The 17,649-nt window shown below is 46.9% G+C and overlaps 2 protein-coding genes and 1 long non-coding RNA gene across 14 annotated transcripts in view; 2 read left to right on the forward strand and 1 right to left on the reverse strand.

The window, feature by feature from the left end:
- LEF1 (lymphoid enhancer binding factor 1) overlaps positions 1-3,947 on the reverse strand; it is a 115,993-nt gene extending 112,046 nt beyond the window's left edge. For 5 of the 12 annotated variants that reach the window (XM_086406997.1, XM_086406998.1, XM_086406995.1 and 2 more), the window contains exons 1-2: positions 3,735-3,947; positions 1,307-1,373 (exon numbers count right to left, since the gene is read on the reverse strand). In XM_086406997.1, coding sequence (XP_086263123.1) covers positions 1,307-1,373; positions 3,735-3,947 — 280 coding nt within the window. Of the gene's footprint in view, positions 1-1,306; positions 1,374-2,517; positions 3,221-3,734 lie in introns of those variants that run through there. The other 7 variants (XM_086407004.1, XM_086407006.1, XM_086407000.1 and 4 more) reach the window with 5 other exon arrangements.
- On the forward strand, positions 3,226-6,295 carry LOC147371100 (uncharacterized). The gene is made up of 2 exons (XR_015165822.1): positions 3,226-5,088; positions 5,582-6,295. It is a non-coding gene; the product is annotated as an uncharacterized LOC147371100 (long non-coding RNA).
- Positions 6,296-9,036: 2,741 nt separating this feature from the next.
- Positions 9,037-11,060, forward strand: LOC147371101 (uncharacterized; the record flags this gene model as incomplete). Its single annotated transcript, XM_086407009.1, has 3 exons — positions 9,037-9,209; positions 9,768-9,868; positions 10,533-11,060. Coding segments are annotated over 3 exons (465 nt in total), but the record flags the coding sequence as incomplete, so codon positions are not given.
- Between the last annotated feature and the right edge of the window lie 6,589 nt (positions 11,061-17,649).

Consider the following 17,649-nt stretch of genomic DNA (forward strand, 5'->3'; position numbering starts at 1 on the left):
ATTTTATATTGACAGTATTTACTCTCTTAAATGGCTTAGCAGTGAACCAGATGTTTTAAAAACATGTGGTTCAATTTACTTCCAGTACTGACTGGTGTTTTTACAAAAATAAGTGTTATCCATCTAACTTAATTTGCTCTAATACTAACAAACTGGACTAAGAAATACAGACACATGAAAAAAGGCCTACAAAGCTATAATATAAATACACTAGGCTATTCAGCTATACACACACATATATATTTATACACCTAAAGTTACACTCCACTTTACAGGCAAACAAAAAATTCTACCTGTACTTCTGGATTTCTGGAAATTTTCTAGATTTTACTGACGGAGCAAGTTGTGTCTAGCATATGGGAAACTACCCAAATTTATGAAGGATTAACTCCAGGAGACTTAATTTTATGTGCTACATTTATATCACACTGCCAAAGAAAAGTGCGTTTGCGTGTGTGTGTTCAGTGTATACATTTCTTCCCTTTTATCTGTGTATCTACTTTGTAGCTCAGAAGGAAGCTTGATATTATAGTTCTCTTCCTTTCTTCCCCTGGCTGACATGTATGTGCGAACCCTTCATTCTGGTCAGGCCAATTGTAAGTAATTAAAGGAGAACAGAAATGCAGGCTGTTCAACAAGGGAACCCTAGAGATCACAGATTCTTTTAAAGTCACAGGGAGTTCTCCTTAAGTCTCAAAAAAAAACACGCAGGATTTTTACAGTTTTGAGCAAGAATCAGAAATGGGGAGAAAATCCATCATGTTTCATAGGCATAGTTCTTAATTTTAAGATTAAAGTGTTATATTTTTACATATTAGATTCTTCTTTAGTGAGCTGTATTTAGTCTGTGCATATAGTGCCTGGCTTCTCACTAAAACAAGAAACTGCAAACAAATGAAGACCCACTTGAAACTATTCCTGTTGGAAAATAAATCGGTGTAGACTGTCACTGTTTGTAAAAATGCATGAAAAAAAAAATACTAAAGATGTATGACAATTAGAATATTAGGGAAAATGAGGAAAAGAGAAATACTCATTATAGACATTTCTCTTCCATAAAGAATCTGGAAGCCAAAGGAAATTCAAAAGCCCTTAACTCATTCAGTTTTATAATTACGGAAATATGTATTAGAGGTAAGCAATAAGTTTTCTGGATTTTCTTTACCATTTTGGTCAAACAATGGGCACAATCTTATTACATATGCTTCGAGTTTTTTGGATGCAAATAAAAATAGCAAATGTACCAATATTCACAAATTGTACATGTTAAATAATAAAGTTGGGAGAAGTAGAATTAGCATCTTACCATCATCAGGATGTTCTCTGGCCTTGTCATGGTAGGACTCCTGAGAGGTTTGTGCTTGTCTGGCCACCTACCAGCACAAATCCCCACCCCCAAAAGAAAGAAAATTGCTTTAGAGTTTGTGACAATGATGATATAAGTGCATATCCACTGGTAACTCAAAAAAGGGGGATTAGATGCAACTCAATCTACCTGTTTTATTAATCTAAGAGGACAGGCTAGGACTGAGTCCTGGGAAATCTTTTCAATGTGTTCCTGAGAACTACCTCTACGGTACTAGAAACTACAAATGACAATAACAACTGAAATGAACCTGTCAACAATCCACATGCTGTTCTGACCACTGTTTACTAAAATACATCAAGACTACGTGGATACCTAATATGATAGAAATTTCAGTTATGGGGGTTGATCATTTTGATAGTTTCTTCAACCACTATTTACTTCAGTCAGAGATGATTAAAAGCAGGCTGAAATATCATTTTGCAACCAAAAATGACATTTTAAATAAAAACAAGCCCATGACTCCCAAGTGGGGGTCTTAGGCCATTGTCCCAAACCAATTACAGCAGGAGCTCCCCTATTCCTAAGCTACCATGGCTGTCAGTGCGAGCTTACAAGAGAAAAGTGAACTATTCTGTGGTTAAAGGGAGGAAAACTTGAGAGTCGAGCTACAGACATCTAAAAGGTAGCCCAGCTAATATCAGTTCTGGTAACCACCATCCACCCAGATTCAACCACGTGCAAATCGGTGGTATTACCCCTTCAGCATCTTCCTTGGGTCTGCCCCATGCCCACTTATCACCAGCAAAGATTAACAGAGCCCTAATACCTGAGTTCTGGGGCTTCAAACACAGCTCCCTTCTCCCCAGGCAAAAACATGTAGAAAATGTGAAGTGGGTGGAAAATTTATTTATAGAAAAAGGAAGGGCAAGGGAAAAGGGCAGAAATTTGAAAAGGCTATTCTACAAATACGAGTTTGGCCTCAAGTGTTTCGGAGGCTATTTGGTTCCTTGGACATGTGTCCTCCCAGTGACCTCCTCTCCCCGCCCAATACACAGTCACAAATCTTTTAAGTGGAATTAGGTATGCTCTGGGCAACCCCAGTTTCCCCCCTAAGTTGGCATGTTGAGATGAAAGATTCAGGGGAGAGACAACACCCCAATGTTTTCCTTAGGACCCAGGCCCTGGGCCTTCCAAAACGCGTTACTCACCCCTGCCATTGGGATAAAGAAGGTAATTCTGAGGTGCTCTTAAACTTGCTGTTTAAAACACAAAATGTCTCCGCCCCCAAAACCACAGGCTTTCTTTTTGGGGGCAGAAGGATGCCATTTAAGGAAAAAGAATATACCCTCCAGATTTCTTTGGAGGCAAAAAGCGTTGGTGAAACCATTTGAGTGTCAGGACTTTTCTACCGGATTTCCTCCAAAGCGTCTCCAGTTGTTGAACAACGGTGGCCAGTGGAGTGTCGGGTATCAGGGTCCATCCGCCTCCCCTACCTCTGAAGCTCTCCGCGAGGCCTGAAATAGCCCTTCCGCGAGGTCCCGCTCGCGGCTTGCTCTCGCCAGCACCCACGTGTCTCTATTTACTCTACTCGGGTTACCAACGCTATCGCCCGCAGCGGGCCAAGAGATCAGATAAGCGCTTTCCACCCTCCCCTGAGTGGGTGCCCTGGCTTCCGCTGCCTCTCTCTGACTCGCCCTTCTTCTGCATAGATTTAAGGCCTGATTCGGGCCCAAACATAAGCGTGCTTTTTTTCCCCTTTAAGTGGCGATGGATGGGGAAAACCAGCCGGTAGTGAGAGAGCCCTCCTGGGGTGGCTCAGCTCGGCGCGCCCACGGCTCCGGCAGCAGGCGCGGCGGCGGAGAGGACCCGGCTCCGCACCGCCCCCGCCGCCCGGGCGCGCGCCCCCTCCGCGGGCCGGCCCAGCGCTAGCCCCGCTCGGCGGCGGTTGGGCCCGCCACCCCTTCCTCTCTCCCTGCGGCTCTGCTCGTCTGTACCTAAGCCTTTGGTGGTGTACGCACTTTTGCAGAGACATCTACCGAGAGATAGCGGGTGCACTTTGTTTTCCGTCCTACGGGAGAACTTCTCAGGACCGCTGTTCAGACATCCTCGCCTTAATGCACTGCACCCTCTGAACCCCACCAAAAAGGCCGAAGGCGAAACGTCAGTGGGTTAAGCGCAGGTTCTCCTGGCCGCAAACCAACGGTTTAGTCACCGAACGCCAAAACTGATACACTTGGACGCTTCCCTGCACTCCCCTCCACCCCACACACAGGAAGAACGCAGACCAGAAGCCCAGCCACCCCCCATCCCGCTCCCAGCAGACCTACCGGGGACCCGGGCTGCCCGGCGCCTTCCCTCCCTTCCTCCCTCGGCTCTTCCCCGGGACCCGGCACGCCTCTCAGGGATGGGGCAGCGGCCGGCTCACCTCGTGTCCGTTGCTCGCCGGGATGATTTCGGATTCGTTGACCAAGGAAGACTTGATGTCGGCTAAGTCACCTTCCTCTTCAGGGTGACTGATCTCGGCGAAGATCTTCTCCTTCTGAGGATCGCCCTCGTCCTTGAAGGGGATCATCTCGTCCGTGGCGCAGAGTTCCGGGTCCCCCCCACCGCCGCCGCCTGCCCCGGAGAGTTGGGGCATCCCGACCACTGTGTAATCTCCGCTCCGCGGGGGGAGCACCCCAGGCAACAGCAGAAAAGAGAAGGGATCAACGAAAAGGGGGAGAGGAAAAGGAGAATTGGAAGGATGCGTCAGGGAGTAGAGAGGGCGGAAGCCGGGCTGGAGAGCGCTGGGCTGGCAGCCGGCGGCCGGAGCTGCTGCAGCGGCACCCGAGCCCCGGTGGCCGCCCGCGCCTTCCCACTCGGCGGAGACCGACGCCGGCGCCCGTCCCCGAGGCCGAACAACACAGGGCGGCGAGGACCGCCGCGGCCGGCGCCTCTGGGGGCGTCTGTGCCGCGCGCTAGGCTAGGCTGTCAGGGCGGCCGCCCCACGGCCCCGGCGTCTCCGGGGTCTGCGCGCGGAGGACGCCGGTTCTGGAGGAGATTTCGACTCTCCAAAGTGCAGGGGAGGGTCTGTCGGCGCGACTCTTCGCAAATCTCTCCACCTTAGCTTCCCTGGATGACGGTCCAGGAGTTTGTTTCCCGAGAGAAGGAGCGAGCTGGGCAAAACGGCCCCGTTTACCCCAGTAGAGACGGTGTAAGGAGAATCAGAAGATAATGAAATGTCCACTTCCTGGAGGACTAAAAAAAAAAAAAAAAGCCACCCGGGTTGGAGATGTCCGTTTCAAAGCTTCTTATTTCCTTCCCTTTCGCTTCGGTTTTCCTTCTCCAGGCGCATTCAATCTGCCGGAGGAGAAGGTGGGGGGCGGAGGAGGAGGGGAAGAGAAAGAGTAGAAGTTTGCCAACAATAAACTTTGTGCCGGCGAGCGCAGGGAGTCGGCAGTGGAGGGCACTACTGGGTCTCTGGGCGTCACAGCAGGGACCTCGGACCCAAAAGATTCTGCCGGGAGCTGGAGCCGGCACACACACACTCACACACACACAACCCGACTCCTCTTTGTTCCCGGCTCGAGTTTCTTCAGTCTGGCTCGCTCGCTCTTTTGCTCGCCGCTCTCCACGCCTCCGCCGGGCCGCTTGTCAAAGAGCTGTACCCCTCCGGTTCCCCCGGCCAGGGGGTGGGAGACGCCTGGAGCTTGGCCGCGTGCGGAGCTGCGGATGCGTCCCAGCTCCTCCGCCGCCGCAGAGCGCACAGCCTGGTCCCTCCTCCGCGCCCTGCCCCGCAGGTGAGCGGCTGCGCCTCCCCGCCGCCTCTCCTCCTCCCGCGCCTCGCCGGCGCTGAAAAGCTGCCCACTTGCGTCGCTTCTCCTCCCCTTCCCCTCCCCCGCCTCCAGCTTTCCTTGGCTGCCCGCTGGGGTGGGGGTGGTGGGGGGGAGAAAGGCGGGGGGGAGGGGGACGGCGAGAAGGAGGTGGTGATTGAGGACTTTTTTATTTTTCTTTTCCCAGAGCCTGTAGGACGAGTCCTAGGTTTGGGGCGGGGGGGGGGGGGGGGGAGTGTGTGTGTGTGTGTGTGTGTGTGTGTGTGTACGCGCGCGCCTAGGGGGAAGATTCAGGCAACTTGGCTAGGGATGGAAGGACCCGGCGTTTCTTGTAACCCACGAAAGGCACGCTTTGCCCGCGTGAAATTGACAAGAAACTCTGCCCCAGCGGTTTAACTTCATCATCTAAGTGTCTCTTCTCTTGTTCCCTTCCCACCCACCCTCCTCTTTCCTCCGCCAGTCTCTCCCCCACCTCTTTTCCGCCTCTCCCTCCCTTGCTCTGGCAGTGGGAAGAAGATGAAAGAGAAGCCGCCGCAGCTGTGATCGACACCACAGTGATAGATGCTCTGACAGAGGGGATGAGGCGGGAATCGGGGACACAGAGAAGGGAAAGGGGAAACATAACACATTGCTCAACTAATGAGAGAACGGAAGCAAGAAGAACAAGAAAGAGTTGTGGCTTTCCTAAATACATGTAAAAGGACAAGGGAACACATGCTAACAAAAATAAAACCTCCAGACTTAACGAGAAAAATAGGAGGAAGAAAAAACCGAAGACTGAATCGTAATTATCGCTTTTTAAGCAAGATCTTTTTCATTACATCCTCACCATAGGATGCTCACACACAGTTACACTAGGTCGCTCGTGTATTTTCGAAGATACATGCCACAATGTGTGGGAACCTCATAAAGAACGAAAAAAACCACCCAAGTTGGGGGGGGGGGGAGGCAAAAGGACCCAGGAGAGTGAAGCCGGTAGAAGGAGGGAGGACAAGGCAGTCTCTGGCACCTCAGACTTTGGGCTCAAAGAGACCCTTGAAGATGCAAATCCAAATTCAACCTCAAAAATTTCCCAGCCTCCACTGTCTCTTTGATGCATTTTGTACAAGGACAGGACTTTTAAGGAGATGCTTTGTGAAAGTTACAGTATAAACGAAGCTGAAGTTTGAAAACATCACATTTTGTTCCTTGGCTCTCAAACTCCCTCAGTTAAAAATCCAGGCAAAATTATTATACCCAATACAGTAGCCATCTGTAAAACCTCAGAACAGTAAACAAGAGACAGGAAGAAATGTGTCTCCATCTCCCTTAAATTGAAAATGGGGAAAACATTACAGAATCAGACTTTAGCTCTGTTATATAGGAATAGGCATGTAAAGATCCCTCTTCTTTTGTGTAAGGGAGAAATTGCATGCTGCTAGACATCGTATAAGTAAAGATGTTAACAATGCTCTAAACGAGCACTCAAAATATCGCTTATTGGTAATTACTTGAGATGGGAATCCACTAGGAAACAATTTTTAAAACTATCATTTAAAGCATTCAGTTGGTCTCATAGAGCATGGCCAGTAGTCACAGGGAAAATTTCTGTCTCAGGTTCTGTTCAGTTCAGTCGCTCAGTCGTGTCCCACTCCTTGTGTCTCAGGTTAGGGTAACATTAAAGGGCTGGTGATGGGAGCCAGAGAGAGTAAAGCATTAAATCCTCTGCAAATAGGTGAGAATGCTATGCCTTAAAGAATATTTTCTACAATGTGTAAGGCAATACTAAAAAGATGGGGGGAAACCCAATTTTACTTTTTGGTTGGTAACATGCAACTTCACTAGGCACCGGTGAGTGTGATGTCTCAGAGATGTGAACATGTAGCTATGTCAGACATTTATTCCCTCTGTTTTGGAGAAGGAAATGGCAACTCACTCCAGTATTCTTGCCTGGGAAATCCCATGGACAGAGGAGCCTGGAAGGCTACAGTCAATGGGGTCTCAGAGTCAGACACGACTTAGTGACTGAGCACACATACCCTCTGTTCTAAAAGAAATATGGGAAAACAAAGTAAAAAGTCCTCCCATAAATGCGCCAATTCGACGGACAGGAAAAGAACTGGAAAATGCAGTTTCACCAAAACAGCCAGAGTAGAGATTCCTTTTCATCAGACTGTCAAGGGGTGGGGGTGGGGGGATTTTCTGGAAGCCAAAGAGATTAAATGACGGCTCCTACATCTGCCCCCCTCCCCGTTAAAGTGTCGCAACTAATTCGAATCCCATTTACTCCTTCATGTTAATTATCTGGACTCCCTGAGTCATTTGGAGCTCAGCTCCAGGTGTCCTGGAGATTAAGAGCTCGAGAAGATGGGAATTGGGGGAACAGTAACTAGTGGGAACTGTTTGCTATAAGGGCTGAGGGTAGGTGGCTGCGTTTTGCATTTTGCGGCAAACCTCACCTTTGGAAACACTGTTTCTAACGAAATCACCCAGCGTCTTACTCTATTTGCGTGACTGTTTTCCCTCCCCGTGGCGTGCGGGGTGTTTCGTTCGCTGATTGTCCTTAGCATTGTTGCAAGTCTTCTGACAAGGTGCATTTAAAAGGGGCTTTTCTAGAAAGCATTCATTCAAGTTTTTTTTTTTTTAAAGCTTTGTCTGGGAGGGAGATGGACATTTCCACGCGAAGTCTGTCTCTTCAGGGAGAAAAGCTGGGAGACACTGGACGGGCGAGGCAACCCCGGGGAAGGCGTTCCTTCCCTCCTTTACAGGTTCAGTGAAGTTCCTGGCAAAGGTATTTGTGTCGCGGAGAGGTCTCTTCTAATTCGTGTGGGGCTGCTAGTAACATACACAGCCGCCTTTTGGGGCGCAAGGTCCGGGACCTGGTGGGTGTTGCGAGCGAGAGACACCGCCGCCCCCTTCTCTCGGATGTAGAGGCAGGTTGTTCGTGTGAACTCGAGCGAACGACTGAAGGTTAGCTGTTGCAGGTTCACTCCTTCAGGATGTGGGTTTCAGGGGGCGTTTTGATGTGATTTAATTCCGACCGTGAAACAATTGCTAAGGACTGGATTGCTGTTGGTTTTTCCCCTTTTGGTGGCTTTGGTTGGTTGGGGTTTACATTGGGAGCGAACTGTGACTTGTTTTATAGCAACACTTCCTTCTAAGCCGGGCGCCGACGCCCGCGCTGTGCGTGGGGGGCGAAGCGCCCACCCTGCGCCGGAACAGGGAGAGAGGGGGGCTGCAAAGACGGTTCTCGAAGTCGGCAGGGTGCATACAGCCCAGCCCCCCGCGGGTGCGGACAGGGGGACTAGACTGACCCCCACCCACACCAGAGACCCCTCCTACCTGTGGGGGGAAGGGGTCGCTGCCAAGTCAAGTCAGCTGCAGACACGCCAATGAGTACTTAATTACAGGGAAGAGAGAAAAGCGCGGTGCCCTTCAGAGCCCTCTCCGCCTCCTCAGCCCTAAGTCCCCGCCCGGGCTCCGGGTCTCCCCCTTTGTGTGGCCTGGACTCTCTCCCAGCGACAACTTTGGTGGGATCCCAGAGGAAGGAGGTGGCCGGAGGAGGGGGTACGGAAAAGGATGCTGGAAGAGAGAGACGCGAGCGTGAAGGACTAGAAAAACGAATAATGTGATTCCAGGGACGGAACACCAACACCCCTCCATTTCCCACCCCGGCGTCACCAGGGGACTAAAACTGTGGGCATCTTCAGTTTAACGGACTTTTCGGAAAGCTGGGGCGGGAAATGGCAGTTTGTGTCCCAGGGGTTCTTCCGCCTCTTCTCGCCTCCTCCGAATGCAAACTCAGCCCCTCAGCCTCCCCCCACCCTCCGGGGTAACCGAGAACTCTGGGGACCGTGAAAACGTCCTTCCCCAATCCGGCCGCCTGCGGACGCCCGGCTCCCGCGGGGCCGACGCTCTTGGGCGCCCGCAGCCTAACGCAGCCCCGCGGCGTCGGCTGCAGGAGCCCGCGCGCCCCTGGAGTCCTCCGTTGGCGTCTCCTGGGATCGTGCGGGCCGGGTCCTCCCACTGCCCGCGAGGGAGGGCCGCATCCCACCCCACGACCTGTGGGCTCGGCCGGCCGACCCTCTGCCCACGCGCAGCGAGAAGAGGCAAGTCGGGGTGTTCGCGGACTAGGACAAGGGGAGCCCGCGATAAGCTCAGAGAAGCTGCGGAGGCCCGGGAAGAGGCCGGCCACGCGCCCTCGCGGCTCGGCTTCGCGTCCGGAACCCTCGACAACCCCCCGCGGGGACCCGGCCTCCGGCGCAAAGGAGTCGGCATGAAAGTCTGGAAGGGGATCCCCAGGAAGGGATGGCACGGGTGTGGGAGCTGGAATACAATTGGGCCGCCGGGACGGCTCGCCTCCTGGGCTGGACGTGAAAGTCTTTTCCCTCCTTTCTGAAAACTTTTCTCAGGCGTCTTTCACTTGGTGTGAGGACCTGTCTCGGCCCGCCCTCCGGCCCCTCCCTCAGCCGCCGGGTCCCCAGTCCACCCGCCCTCGGGCCGGGGACGCGCGCGGAGCCGCCGCGCAGAAAGGCCGCCCGCGCGCCCGAGCCGCGCCTTATATCCGCGGAGGGCGGCGCCTGCGCCGGGCCGGCGCGGCGGCGCGGCGGCGCGGCCTTTGAAGTCCTGGCGGCTGCAGCTTTCATCCTTTCTTTTTTCCCTTGCAGGCCCCTTTGTGTGACTAAATTTGGAAAGAATATGGATCCGAGCCAGTCTTTCCACGTGTGCTCCCAGCTCCCAGCTGAGAAGGCCAAGGGTTCTCTTCCGGGTAAGGAGACAGGGAGAAAGATCAAAGAGTTTGGGGAGCTGGATCTGAAATGTGAATTGAAAATAAAAATCAAGCCTGGACACATTCCAGTTTCTAAAGCAAAAGCAACCCTCAGCAGAGGCCGTCTGGCTAGGACTCTTCTGCCTCTGCTTGCTATACTCTTTCTTTGCCGCAACCATTTTTGAGCACATGGAGTAAAATAAAGAAGACATAGGGAAACAGTTTCTCCAGATTTTGTTTTGCAGTAATTTTATTAGGGAAAATATCTTGTTCATAATTGCCGTTATGTGAAGTCGAATTTCTTCAGCCATAAATATTATCTTATTTCAGTCTGCTTAGCGCTTTCTTCTGCGGCCACATTTGGGGAGAGAACGTTGACACACGCGTGTGCACATGTTGCTTGTGCACAGTGCTGCTTTTTCTACGCACCGTTCAGTGTGCCGTGTAGTCTAGAAAACCAGTGTTAAGACTTATTTTACCAAAGCACTTACTATCAAAACTGGTGTCTATGATTTGATGTCCTCTTATTGATCGACTTTGGAAGTCTTTTCTGACACGCTGACTAGCCAGAAAGTTTGTGTCTTTATAGTAAAAACAACAACAAAGAAAAACCCTCTAACGTCTCTTATTGAATGGACTTCTTGAGCAATATTCTGTTTTTCAGAACAAACCAACATAAAGAGACAGCTTTGCAATAGTGTGCTGCGAAGCGTCGAAAATCCTGGGTTGGAGGTGGGTACCGCCACTTCCCCTCATGCTGTGGTGACCTCAGGCAAGCCATTTAACCTTGTCCAGGCTCAGTTTCCTTTCTGCAAAATATGTATAATCATAGCCTATATGACAAGATTGTTGTAATGGTTCAGTGAGGTAATGCATATGAAAGTATATGCAAATGTCAGGTATGAAGCAAAGATGACTTTTAAGCAGTTCTCTAAGTGTCAAACAAAAAACTTTAAGCACCTTTACCACAGGACCAAATGGGGATGGTTTCACACTTAGACATCTCTTGCTGTGACCCTGGCCACATCTTCAACAGTTGTGTTGTAAAGGCATCAGAATCACCTTAGTGTTTGTCATCCTAGGAGTGAATATGGTGGGAGAACGAACATTACGGGAAGAGAGGGAATGTGCTTTAACTCTTCCTCATGTTTACGATGGACTCTTAATGAACTGATAAATGGATGAAGAAAAATGGCACTGGTACAGACTTTTTTGGCTGCGCCTATGACATGCGAGTTTCCCCAGCCAGAGATCTGTGCCCTCTCCAATGGAAGTGAGGGGTCCTAACCTCTGGACCACCAGGGGATTCCCTAGATGATTTTTTTTGTGAGGCATTTGACACAGCTGACAATGCCTTTGTAAACAGCTTTGGTAATGTGATGGCCTATGAAAGGAGCTTCCCTGGTAGCTCAGACAGTAAAGAGTCTGCCTGCAGTGCGGGAGACCGGGTTCAATCCCTGAAACGGGAAGATCTCCTGGAGAAGGAAATGGCAACCCACTCCAGTATCCTTGCCTGGAAAATCCCACGGACGGAGGAGCCTGGCAGGCTACAGAGTCGGATACGACTGAGCAACTTCACTCACTTATGAAAGGAGCAACATGTGTATGGATAATATACTCAAAACAACAGAAGTAAGGACACAAGGAGAGTGACTAGAATGGTATATAAGAGGTGTTCTTGGGACACCAAAAACTGTTTAAATTGAATGTGATTACATGTCTTAGATTGAGGCATCTCAAGTTTACAAGGCAATAAAGTTTATGGCGGGGGCTGGGTGTGAAGTGACAGGTGTGCCACATGTGTAGTAGGCTTTTAGCTGAGTGTGGTTCATGTGTGATCCTAACCCAGGGTAGCCCCGCCGATGGAGTCATTTCCTGAGCTCCACCTCCCAGTATACATTTTTCACTGCGACCTGTATACAAAGTGATGAAAGCAGGAGTAAGGGGTGGTTTCCAGTGTCCTGGTCTCCTTTTACTGTGGCCCAAGGCTGCTCAGGTATAGCACCCTTTTGAGATGTTCCAACTCTTTTGACTGTCTCTTCTAGCAGCACCATGCAAATTTCACAAACAGCATTGAAGGGACTCTACCGCAATGTGGGAGTGGGGGAGCACTTAGGAGGGGGAACCTTCAAATTTTAATGTATTCTTTCCCCAAAGTCCCAGATGAGACAGAAATACTGAGCCAGTGCACTTCAGTCCTTCCTTTCACTCTTCTTTATGGATGCAGCCATTTTTAAAATTTATTTTTGGCTGAAAGAGGAACATGGGGCCAAGGCACTGAGGGTTCTGTCTTATTTTGAGGGGATCAGTAGAGAGGCCCTGAAAATATTCAGGGAAAACCTCTGGAAGAAAGTAATTTCTCTGAAGGTGGCAGGGGGGGCATGACTAAAGGATTTTTCCTATTTTTATAAATCTGTTTCCTCAGTGAATATGGTAATAAGGGTGTTTTTTGAATCGTGGTAAACGTACCTCTTAAAATGGACAGCCTCTGTAGTCTGCTCAGGCTTCCTGGGCTATAGAAGCAGGGCTCTGGGCTCTGTCAGCATTGGGCCAGCGCCTAATCCCTGGTTTGAGGCTAGAAGCCAAAGCCACAACCTTCTTGCCTAAAGGCAAGAGCAGTACCAACAGAGCCATATGGAGATTAATGCAGAACAAGGTCATTAGTCTCATTGTTTATCCAGTTACTCGTAGCACAGATTTGTGTAAATTTCAACTACAGTGGTTGCAGCCTGCCTTTGATGTGTGTAATCTGTACATTTTAGTGCTCCAGGAAAGTGCCTGACTGACAGGAACTACATCCAGTACCCAGAAAACACATCTACACAGGCATAGTGAAGCGTGGAGCTGAACAATTTTCCAATGAGTTCCATCAAAGTAAATAAACCAACCTGGAGGGTCAGGATTGAGCCTCCTTTTTATCATGACATGACTTTTGGGGTTCCTTGTGATTGATTTTTTTGTCTTCATTTGAAACTGGGTACCTATTTTAAACCTTCATCTACCACTCAGAAGAGGAAGGACTTGGCCTACCTAACATTTAACCTTGAGGATGCTTTCTTTTATTTGAACTTCTTCTGTCCATAAAAACAAACTTAGTGAGTGGAGTTATTCAGACTCATTTATACATTTATCCAAGATACAGCTTCTGGTTCTTTCCTTAAGTCTGTCTTGTGTGTGCTGTTATCCTTAAACTCAGAATTAGCAATTATGAGAGTAGTTCAGAAGGTAGACAGAGCCAGTGCAAATAGTTTAGGCTTCAAAATTGTCATCTGGCTCAACAAAACACTTTTCTTTGGCAAAAATGAAACTAATTTGCTTGATCTGAATCTGACTTAAAGGTCCTGCAATCTCATTCTGCCAATTACAGATCTCAAGTCCACTTCCCTTAGGTTAAATTGGCAGAAAGCAAAGGACAGAGATAAATTACTATTCTATGAAGTTTGATAGTGATTTTTGACTGCCAAAAGATAACTTTACAGACTCTTAAATATGCTTTGAGGCTTAAATTGTCCAGATATTTGACCTTTGCTGTTTAAATTCTCTGGATAATTTTTAGATTATTCTACTTTGTAATGCAGGAACAGCAAATCTCCAGTGGCTGAGTCAGACAAACTTCGTAAGGCCTCTCTCGCCCTTCTGCAGTAACCTCCTAACATGCCCCAAAACAGTGCGCGTCACAGTGCAGGCAGAGCCATTTCCTAGTTGTGGTGGCTTCCAACTCGCTCCAGTGTGTCAAGTGCGCGCTCTCACACACACACACACACACACACCCCCCTTGGTTATTTACCTGTTGTTGCCCTGGCCCAGAAGCTCCTGGCCAGGTTGATATTCGCAGGACTCCCTTTTCCACTTCATGTTTCTGCTCAGATGACAACTTCTTAGACCTTGTCATCTGAAAAATAGTCCAATCCCATCTCACCCCAAGTCTGGGCACTCCATCTTTTACAGGTTTCATCTTTCCTCACTCTCACTGCCTGATATATTTTTTATTCTTATTTATTACCTTTCTTTCCCACTAGAATGTAAATTCTATGAGAGTAGGGACTTTGTTTTGTTATATCTCCACTGCCTCTAACAGCCCTTGGTGCACAGAAAATATACCAGGTATGTATTGAATAACGAAATAGGAACTTCCCCAGCAGTCCAGTGGCTGAGACTTTGCCTTCCAGTGCAGGGGTATGAGTTTGATCTGTGGCCAGGGAGCTAAGATGCCACGTAAAACAGAGACAATATTATAATAAACTCAATAAAGACTAATAATGGTCCATATAAAAAAAAATCTTTTAGAAAATGAATAAAATGAATTATTATAGCCTTTGAACCCTCAGTTTCTTCATCTGTAATACCTCCTTTGTGGAAGGTCACATATATTTGGTATAAAGTTAACTGACCTATGTTATAAGCACTGAGTAGGTAGAACTATAATTGTGTAGATCAGCACTGCCGATACAAGTATCACGCAATTTAATTTTAAATTAAAAAACTAGAAGAAAAACATTAATTTTCATAGTACATTTTATTTAAGCAACATATCCAAAATATTACCATTTCAATGTATAATGAGAGATCTTATATTCTTTATTTTATATTAAGTTTTTCAAATTTGGAGTATTGCCCACAACACTTGAGAGTGTGCCTCTCAGGTCACACTCTCAGGTCATTTGGAGGGCTCAGAAGAATATCTGTAGTAACACGACTGTAGTCTGTCAACCCTTTAATGACAGGTTTTGTCTGGATCATCTTTGTCAAGCACCCCCTCCCCAATACCTTGCACAATCCCCTCAAAACAGTAGATGATCAAAAATACATCAGTTCAGTTAGTTCAGTTCAGTCACTCAGTCGTGTCCGACTCTTTGCGACCCTATGAATCGCAGCACGCCAGGCCTCCCTGTCTATCACCAACTCCTGGAGTTCACTCAGACTCACGTCCATCGAGTCAGTGATGCCATCCAGCCATCTCATCCTCTGTCGTCCCCTTCTCCTCCTGCCCCCAATCCCTCCCAGCATCAGAGTCTTTTCCAATGAGTCAGTTCTTCGCATGAGGTGGCCAAAGTACTGGAGTTTCAGCTTTAGCATCATTCCTTCCAAACAAATCCCAGGGCTGATCTCCTTAAAGAATATTATAACAATATATTGTTATATACTTTTTTCTTTGCAAATATAGGCTTTCAACTTCATTGGAGAGTGAAATAAGTCTTTGTGAACCAGCTTGAGATTGTGATCATCTTCTTGAGTGTACTATAACAATGCTTTGCACGTAATAGGGGCTCAGTGAATAGTTGTTGTTCAAGTGTGTTGCTGAATTGTTTCTCTGAGTGTTTTTTTAACACTGTAAATAATAGATTTACTGTAATTTACTAAATAATAGATTTACTGTAAAAGATAGATTTAATTAAACCTTGGGAAATATGTAAGTTGAAGATTTCCTGTATCATGTTTTTGAGAATGACTTTCTCCTCCCCTGCAAAATTGCTAAGCTCAAAGTTCTGTAGGATCAAAGGTTTGTCCGGAAATGTAGAGAGCTCTCACTCCCACCCAGACTGCATTTTCAGCTTTACTTCCTCAGCGGCTTCTTGACCACACATGGGCCAGATAGTAAATCTCCCTATGTCCTGTGCCTGGAGTTTTCAACCAAAACACCTTCATAAGGCACTAGCCCCAGGCTTAGGCAAATGCTTTATAGTTGCAAAAATCATTCCACCCATTTCAGATATTTAAATCCTGATGCAATAGAGAGAGCAGGGTAATTTCCTAGAAGAAATGGGTGAAGAACCTTCTGGTACAGTATCTACCTCCAAGGCCTTGGTGTACCTTTATAGTAGAAAGTATTCTTGGGTGTAAGTATGTGAACAGGCATCCTTTACTGTGACTTTGAAAATAACCTATAGAGTCTTTCCTCAAAAGTACAGAAAATTAAGGCTTAAGCTTGTGCCACCACTGAAGTGAAGGGTGTTTAAAGGAAAACAGTTATGTTAGCCATGATTCCTAAAATTATTTTACCAGAAAGATCATGAGATATATATTTTTTAAAAATTGTAACGAGATATTTAGAGAAATGTAAGTTATAACTGAAACGTCTAGTTGTTTGAATTAGGGGGTTTATTAAATGAATTTTAATATAGCCATACCATAGAGCACTGTGCAGCTATGAAAATGACATCATACAATTTTTGTTCACTTGAAAAAATATTAGTGGTGTCTTGCTAAGTGGAAAAATCAGATTATAAAGGAATAAGCACAATCCTGCCTCATTTTTTAAAAATCCCTCTGTATGTATCGTTTATTAGCATGTTAAGTTCTATGATGGCAGGGTACTGTTTGCTTAGCACAGTACTTGGTGCCTAGGACAAGTCCTGCCACAAAGTGGGCACTCAGTCAGTGTCTATTGAATACACTCAGAAGTGTAGAAACTGAAATACTGAGAGTAGTTTTCTCTGAATAGTAGAGACATGGATGATTTTTATCTTCTTTGTACTTTTAGAAACATTTATATACAGTGAATCAGTATTTATATATAGTAAAAGAAGATAATAAAATGTTAAATGTAATATGATACAAATATTTAAAAAGTGAACTGATCCTAGGGAATTTTGATGATGATAATAAAAAAGAAAGAACATAAAGTAATTAACCAGCAAGGAAAAGAAGAGGAGAGGATGAGGCGCTAATTTCAAGGCCAGCTAGTAGGTATGTGGAAACTAGTGCAAAGGGGCTCTGATCATTTACAGCAGTGAGAAAGGTGGGCTTGTCAATCTCTAAGCTAAAAGTTAAACAGTGAAATGAACAGGTCTTAAGTGTACAATTCAATGAGTTTTTATAAATAAATATATATATATATATACACACACGTGTGACATCATCATTCCAATCAAGATACAGAACGTGTCAATCGTCAGAAATTCCCAGAGCTATGGGATGAACTTTTTTTAAAATGTATTTTTACTTGGAGGGTAATTGCTTTACTGTGTTGTGTTGGTTTCTGCTGTACAGCAAGGTGAATTGGTCCTAAGTATACGTGTATCCCCTCCTTCTTGAGCCTCCCTCCCACCTGTATTCCCGTCCCGCCCGTCAGGTACCAGGCTAGGCTCCTCTGTGAACAGCAGCTTTTCACAAGCATCTGGTTTACATACAGCAGCGTATATATGGTGGTGCTGCTCTCTCCATTCCCCCCACCCTCTCCTTCCCCTGATTTGTTCCCAAGTCCATTCTCCACATCTGTGTCTCCATTCCTGCCCTGCAAATAGGTTCATCAGTACTATTCTGCTAGATTCCGCATATATGCATCAATAGACAGTATTTGTTTTTCTCTTTCTGACTTACTTCAGTCTGTATGACAGACTCTAGGTTGGGATGAACTTATTTTGAAGCAACTTTTTAAGCTGCATTTTTGGTGGCATGTCGTGTGTTGTTAGACTTCTTAACTGACTACTTTGCACATTTCCTTTAAATTCTATGATTTAATTTCTCCATTTGAAAAACTTGTCAGATTGAAATATGCCTTTCCAGAAAATGTGTTGATAATGTACATTATAGGAAGGGAAGAAATGAAACTCATAATATTTGGTTGAAATACAATTGAAATGCTGAATTGAAATACGGACCAAGTGAATTTGTTGAAATATTTGTGTTGCAAATTGTTTTCCAGTGTAATGGATGAAATGATGTTTGTGGTCCCAACAGACACAGCAGTCAGAACAGGTCTGGGGTGCTTTAGATATGAACGTTTGGCGGAGGAGGCTGTGGGGTGAGTTGAGAAAGAAGTGATGGGGTGATTTCCAGGC

Source organism: Bos grunniens, chromosome 6 (genome assembly GCF_055505025.1).
Source record: "Bos grunniens cultivar Pamir isolate PY7600 chromosome 6, Bosgru_T2T1.0, whole genome shotgun sequence".
Lineage (NCBI taxonomy): Eukaryota > Metazoa > Chordata > Mammalia > Artiodactyla > Bovidae > Bos > Bos grunniens.